The sequence below is a fragment of the Eretmochelys imbricata genome, chromosome 20 (assembly GCF_965152235.1).
Source record: "Eretmochelys imbricata isolate rEreImb1 chromosome 20, rEreImb1.hap1, whole genome shotgun sequence".
Classification (NCBI taxonomy): domain Eukaryota; kingdom Metazoa; phylum Chordata; order Testudines; family Cheloniidae; genus Eretmochelys; species Eretmochelys imbricata.
In genome coordinates this window covers 4,776,426-4,783,026 of record NC_135591.1, presented here as the reverse complement: position 1 = coordinate 4,783,026, position 6,601 = coordinate 4,776,426, and the positions used below count along the sequence as shown (strand labels likewise).

The following is a 6,601-nucleotide window of genomic DNA, read 5'->3' as shown; positions in this document are numbered from 1 at the left end:
CTGGAAGACCTCTGTGTACCCCCCAGCGCTACATGTATCCTGAAGGAGAACCACTGCAGCCATGCAGGGGACTGGTCTGCAAAGCCTCAGCATTTTTTCTACATAATTGAAGTCCCAGTTCTAATCCCTGAGTTCCTCCTGTGCATTGCTGGTCTGCACAATATAAATCCTCTAGCAAATCCCCACCTCCCCCCGCAACATCCTGCATCAGCTAAGCACCAGGGCCAGCTTCTAATCTCAGACATGCTGGTGTAAACCAGCAGTGAGAGTCACTCTGGATGGACCCTGCGAGGAGAAAATGACCAGGAGAGCTTCCCCCATCCAGGCAGTGAAACTGGCCAGAAATAAGGACTTCGCCACCTTAAACCTAAGGAGGCAAAAAACCAAATACATGCTCCAGTTCAAAAATAAAAGCCAGACCCAAAGAGGCAACCTGCTAGTTATGCTAACGACCACAAAGACATCGGATAGGGGGCTATTGTCTAGAGAGGAGGAAAGAAACACTGCCAATCAGCTGAATCCTTCACTCTCTCTGAGAGGCGCTGAAGTTCTTTTCAGCTGTAAACTTTTCCAGCTGCCCAGGCGGGCTGGCCAATTCCTTGACTCCACCCACCACTTTGGCAATGCAGCTACCTGCTGCTCCTGTATATATATGGCCCTGCGCCTGGCTGTTGTTTGCAGAGCCCAGACAGAAGAAGCCTGACACTCCTTTCTCTCCAATTACCCCCTCCTGATCCCACCATGTGTAAGGAAATTTGCACCATGGCTTTTCTCCGGGCCATAGTGGCCGAGTTCCTAGCCACCATGATCTTCGTCTTCTTCGGCCTCGGCTCAGCCCTGAAGTGGCCTTCAGCCCTGCCGAGCATCGTGCAGATCTCCCTGGCTTTCGGCCTGGCCATTGGAACCATGGTCCAGATGTTCAGTCACGTCAGCGGTGCGCACATCAACCCGGCGGTGACCATCGCTTTCTTGGTGGGGAACCACATCTCCTTCCTTCGGACAGCGTTCTACATGGTGGCCCAGCTAGTGGGGGCCATTGCTGGGGCAGGCATCCTTTACCTGGTGACCCCGAGCAACACCCGTGGAAACCTGGCCATCAATGCGGTAAGTCTCTTCCTGCCCACAGATGATTAATTGTGCCCAGGGCCTCAGCAACCCTACGCATGGGTTCCCGGCCTTGTGTGAGGAATCGGACCCACCACGAGGGTTGATGAAGGCCGGTTCACCCTGGCGCTGGAGATACCTATGTCCATGCAGATGGAGAGAGATGGGAGCACCATGCCGGCAGTCTTAGCATAACTGACATGGTGCTGACAGCACAGATTTATTGTGCTGTGCAATTAATGAGGTGGGTTTTTTCCCTACATGCTTCTCTTATCCGGAGGGCATGAGTAAGTCACAAGCACCTTTCAGATGGGCTTGACTCCAGCCTCTCTTCCTGGAGCCAGGGAGATCAGAGCAGGGAAAGGAGCTAAGCCAGGACTGGAGGGGAACCCACTTAAACCAGTGTGGGGGTGTGGGTGGGGGGAGAGTTAGGAGCCCTTTAGACCAGTATGCCCAGTCAGAGGAAGGAGGTTGGAAGACCCCCTTAAACCAGTGTGGAGGGGATGATAGGCACCCACTTGGACCAGTATGAGGAACATGGTTGGAAGATCTCTTTTTCCAGTATGACCAGTCTGAGGAAAGTAGCTGGGAGACCACTTAGACCAGCAGAGGAGAGATTGGAGGAGGAAGGGGGGGCTCTTTGTTTTTTGGGAGGAGAGGGTGAGATTAGAAGCCCACTTAGACCAGCATGAGGGAAATTTTGGGAACCCATCTGGGGGCACTGGGAGATCTCTTAGATCAACAGTGGGGAGTGTGGATGTGGGGAGCGTGGATGATGGGAACCCCAGTTAGATCAGTAAGAGGTGGATTCCAGCCCCCTTTCAGACCAGTCTGAGGTGGACCAGTTGCTGTGCAGGTGTTGATTCTTGGAGTCTTCAGCCTCGAAGGAGGGTTTTCAGGGGCTGTGTGTTCCTCACTGGTTGTTCTGTGCCCCTCCAAACCCTAAACTCCCCCCACCCCCCGATAACTGTGCCTTGTGTCCCTTCATTTCCCAGTGCTTCCTCACCACTTCCTCCTAACTGGGCCTCAGCCTCATCCCAGCCCAATAGGGCTGGATCCTTCTGCCACGCAGCTGGCAAGAGATGAAAACAGGTGCACTGACATCAGGTGGTAATGGCCCATCCCACCCCAATGGCATCCCTGCTGGATCCCTGCTGTTCCCCCCTCGAGTCCCCGTTTAGGGGGATCCTACCCCAGTCCCAGTCCTCACCTCTTCCTCCATGTATTGCTCATGCCCTCACTCACTGAAGAGCAGAGTGTCTCTGGCTGTTCCGGGGCAATTTGGGTGTTAGCAAAGGGAGAAATCTGAAGGTGATAAGTGATTTGTAAATGCCTAGGGGGAGAAATGCACTTTCAGAAAGAGGGGGGTAGATGGAGGATACATAGATAGATCAGATAGACCCAGTGGCATCTCCTTGCTAAGAACTTAAATGGGGTCGGGGGGGGGGAATACTGTAATCCCCTGTGTTTTTTAGGGGGTCGCAAAACCCTTCAGTCTGGCTCAGCTCAGCAGCCATTCACAATCCTTCTTGTTCACATGCAGCTCAACAACAATACATCCCCAGGCCAGGGGCTGGTGGTCGAGATCATCCTCACCTTCCAGCTGGTGATGTGCATCTTTGCCTCCACGGATAAACGCCGGACTGACGCCATAGGCTCCCCAGCATTGTCCATCGGCCTGTCAGTCACCCTGGGTCACCTGGTTGGGGTGAGTGTCTGGGTCACCGGGCAGGAGAGCTGAGCCTGGGAGAGCTGGCCCAGCTACTCTCATCCCAACCTCTCCCAGTCGGGGGCGCTGTAAGTAGCTGGGCTGAAGGGCAGGCTATTGGGGGATTCTCCCAGCTACTCCAGCCCTTGGCTCTCCCAGCAGGGGGTGCTGCAGGGAGCAGGGCAGGGGGAAATGAGGGCTGCTCCAATCCCAGCAAGAATCCAGGGAATGGTGCATGGAACAGCACTGTAAGGAATGGGTCAGGAATGCTGGCTGTGGGGAAGCGTCCAGTTATTCCAGTCCCAGCCTCTCCCAGCAAGGGGTGCTGTAGGGAGCAGGGCAGGAGCATTGATTGTGGGGGGAGCCCCCAATTCCTCCAGCCGCACCTGGAGCAATGCCCCGGTCGCAAAAGGACTAGACCGAAGGGAAACATGATCAGTCTTAATTCCCATGTCCCTTTACAGATCTACTTCACCGGCTGCTCCATGAACCCCGCCCGATCCTTTGCACCTGCCGTTGTAGTGAAAAGATTCAGCACCTCTCATTGGGTAAGAATCCCCCTCCAGTAACAGTGGCTCGCAGCATGGGGTCTGCAGCACACTGGTTGCTGGTTGGCAGGGGCTGGACCACTGGTCGTTGGCAGCTCAAGAGCAAGTGAGGTCAGGGCTGAGAACGTGGGGGGAGGGTGTTTGAGTATAAGGAATTTGAGGTGGAGGGGAACCTGCTAGGAGACGACAACTGAAGGGGACCATTAAGGAAGCACTTAGAGGCCAACGGCTCCACTGCGCTAGGTGCTGTATGAACATGGAAGGAAAAATCCCCTGGGCTTTCCCATGGCTCACTGTGGGGAAGCAGTGTGGCCTAGCGGATAGAGAAGTGGGCTAGGACTCAGTACATGGGGTTTCTGTTCCTGACTCTAACACTGGCCTGCTGTGTGATTTGGGGCAAGTCACGTCACTGTGCCTCAGCTTCCCCATCTGTAAACTGGGGATAATGATACCAATCTTCGTACAGTGCTTTGAGATCTACAGCTGGAAAGCGCTACTGAAGGATTAGCGATTAGCATTCTACCCTTGGCTTCCCAGGTCTTCTGGTTCGGACCCATCATCGGTGCAGTCCTGGCTTCCCTGCTGTACAACTACTTCCTGTTCCCCTATCCGCTGAACATGTCCGAGAGGGTAGCCATCGTGAAAGGCACCTACGAGCCAGAAGAGGAGTGGGAAGAGCAGAAGGAGCAAAGGACAAAGTCCATGGAGCTGACCTCCCCGTAAGAGCGATAGCTGGAAGGGAAAAACCAAAGAACAAGCCAAGACTCTCAATCTGTGGCCTCACACCCCAAAGACCAATAGTCTCTCTATGCAAAAGAAGGGTGCATGTGATATCTGTGCATATACCCTGCAATTGTGTGGGTGACTGATACAAATATTCCTGGCCAAAGAATAGAGACCCACACCCAGCAGAAGGGGTCCCACCAACATCAGCCCTAGGCCAGACTGGCATTGACCCACTGCGCCTCAGAAGGGCTTGTCAATGGCTGGGGTGTGCCAGGATTTTTAGCATTATTCAATTGTGCCTCAACTATTTGACTTTGTCTTTGGGACGAGCCCCAGATCCGGACATTTCCCCCGATCCAAATACCCCCAGACTCTCTTTTTTATTTTTGGAGCGGGGGAGGGGGGGCATTGGTGGAGGTGATAACCTGGTTTGAATTTCACAGCCCACCTCAAATGGGTGTGGGTGATTTCCACTGATTTTTCTTTTAATGCTCCCTGGGTGCCCCAACAGGGTGCCGTGCAGTATTGTAGCTGTGTTGGTCCCAGGATATTAGAGACAAGGTGGGCGAGGTGATGGCTTTTTTGGACCAACTTCTGTGGGTGAGAGAGACCAGCTTCTAAGCTACATGGAGCTCTACCTGAGCAAACCCAGATGTGAAAACCAGTTCTGTGCAGCTCCAAAGCTTGTCTCTCTCAGCCATTACCTCGCCCGCCTCATCTTTCACTTACAGGATCAACTTAACAGGGTCCCCTCGTGATCCTGGATGACGGAAACCTGAACCGTCCTCTGCAGGGTCAAGGAGATATTCAGTAGCTCTTTGTGGCGTGGGGTGGGAATCTCTTAGAGACAGCCTGGCCTGAAGGGATTGGATCTCCCATTTTGGTAGCCCCATAATTGGCTTTGGGGGGTGGGGGTAATTAAAAAGTCCATGAGAAACAAGCACAAGGCCTTTTAGATTATTCAGCTTCTGCCTTAGAGTATGACTAGGCCTCACCTCCATGCATTGGGTATCCCACCCCCACCCAAGCAGCTGAAGGTCTCTGGGCTCCCCCCCCGCCGACTTTTGTGAAGGACTATACCCCACGGCACAGCAGAGATGGGAAGTGGGGGAGGGACAGAGAAAGGGGAACAGAAGGAAGGAGACACAGCAAAGGGGGGAAAGGGCCGGGCAGATGAGTGAAATTAATGGGCCCAAGTCTTTCTGTCATCCCTAGGGCCCGGCATCTTCTTGGCGGGGCTGGAAATTCGATTGTTCCCCAGCCACGAAGCACAAGGTCACAACTGCCCAATTGAGAGGTAGCCCGAGGAGCTGGGAAAGGCCTGTAACCTCCAGTCCTAGCTTGCTCCATAGTCCTGACGGCATATCCCCGTAAGCCCCAACCACACCCCCAGCTTCTGCTTGTTTTCTTCCCCTTCCTTCCCTTCCCAAGCTTCTCCTGAGAACCACATAATACTGACTAAGCTCTAAGGAGTTAACCCGGGGAAATAGCCTTTCTCTGAATTTCTCTCCACCCTCTGCTTAGGCCCTTGGAAAGGGCAAGACAGCAAGCGTAAAGGAGCAAGACTAGGTGGTTTGTTGTAGAGGATGCTGCCGCTTCTTCAGATGCGCTCATCTCCTCGGTAGCCTGCTGCGTCTTTACCTCCATACAGCCATAGGCCTGACCTTTCACAAAAGAGCATGATACAGGCCGGAGACCGCATTTCTCCTGTGTCCAGAGCAACCATTAAACCCCATGGAAGCACTGGGTGCCCAGAGCAGGGGAGGAGAAAGGGATGGGATGTGGCCTAAGGGCCAGCATGGTTGGTATCGACAGACAGTTGCGGCAAATATATTTTTCCCGTGGCGCATCCTACGTCCCAAACCTTTATCCCCGGGGGAAGCTGCTCTTTCCTGCATTCGCTGGTGTTGGCGATTCCTGTTTGTTCGGTGCATGAAGGATATGATTTTGGACATTGTACTTGAATCTCTGTAACGTATTGTATTATTTATTGTCAATAAAAGACACCAAAGGTTAATCCTGAAAGCACAGCTGATCATTTTTGTTCCAGGATGTGTTGCACTAACCCTAGGCAACACCCCTGCTAGGCTCCATTAAGCCCATTTTGCAGATGGGGAAATTGAGGCACAGCCATGGGTTAATTTCCAGGGGAATTGTGGGCACTCAGCCCCTCTGCAAATTGGGTCCAAGGTGTGTCCTGAGTGGGCACTCAAAAAATAGAGGCCTAGGTACTCAGCAGCTGCACGGCAGAGCTGGGACTGGAATTTAAGATCACTGTCCCACACCCTGCCCGCAGGGCAATGCTCCCTCTAAATGTGCTAAGAGGAGTCTGATGTTGTGCTAGGCCTGCTCTCCACAGGACGAGATTTCAGAGCTGGCGTTGAGGCCAGGGTGCAACAATCGCCAGAGGATTATTTATATGTATGTTTTGGAGGGCATTTATTAAGTGAGCGAAGAGGCAGAGCACAAGTAGGGTTACCAATGCTCCAGGATCGTCCCGGAGTTGCCAGGGAAT

At 53.3% G+C, this 6,601-nt stretch overlaps 1 protein-coding gene across 1 annotated transcript; it reads left to right on the top strand.

Moving 5' to 3' along the window:
• Positions 1-741: 741 nt before the first annotated feature.
• LOC144277601 (aquaporin-5-like) lies at positions 742-5,641 on the top strand. Its single transcript, XM_077838492.1, has 5 exons — positions 742-1,104; positions 2,648-2,812; positions 3,277-3,360; positions 3,898-4,079; positions 5,611-5,641. Exons 1-5 carry the CDS (start codon positions 742-744, stop codon positions 5,639-5,641), a joined length of 825 nt encoding a protein of 274 aa, XP_077694618.1.
• Positions 5,642-6,601: the final 960 nt, after the last annotated feature.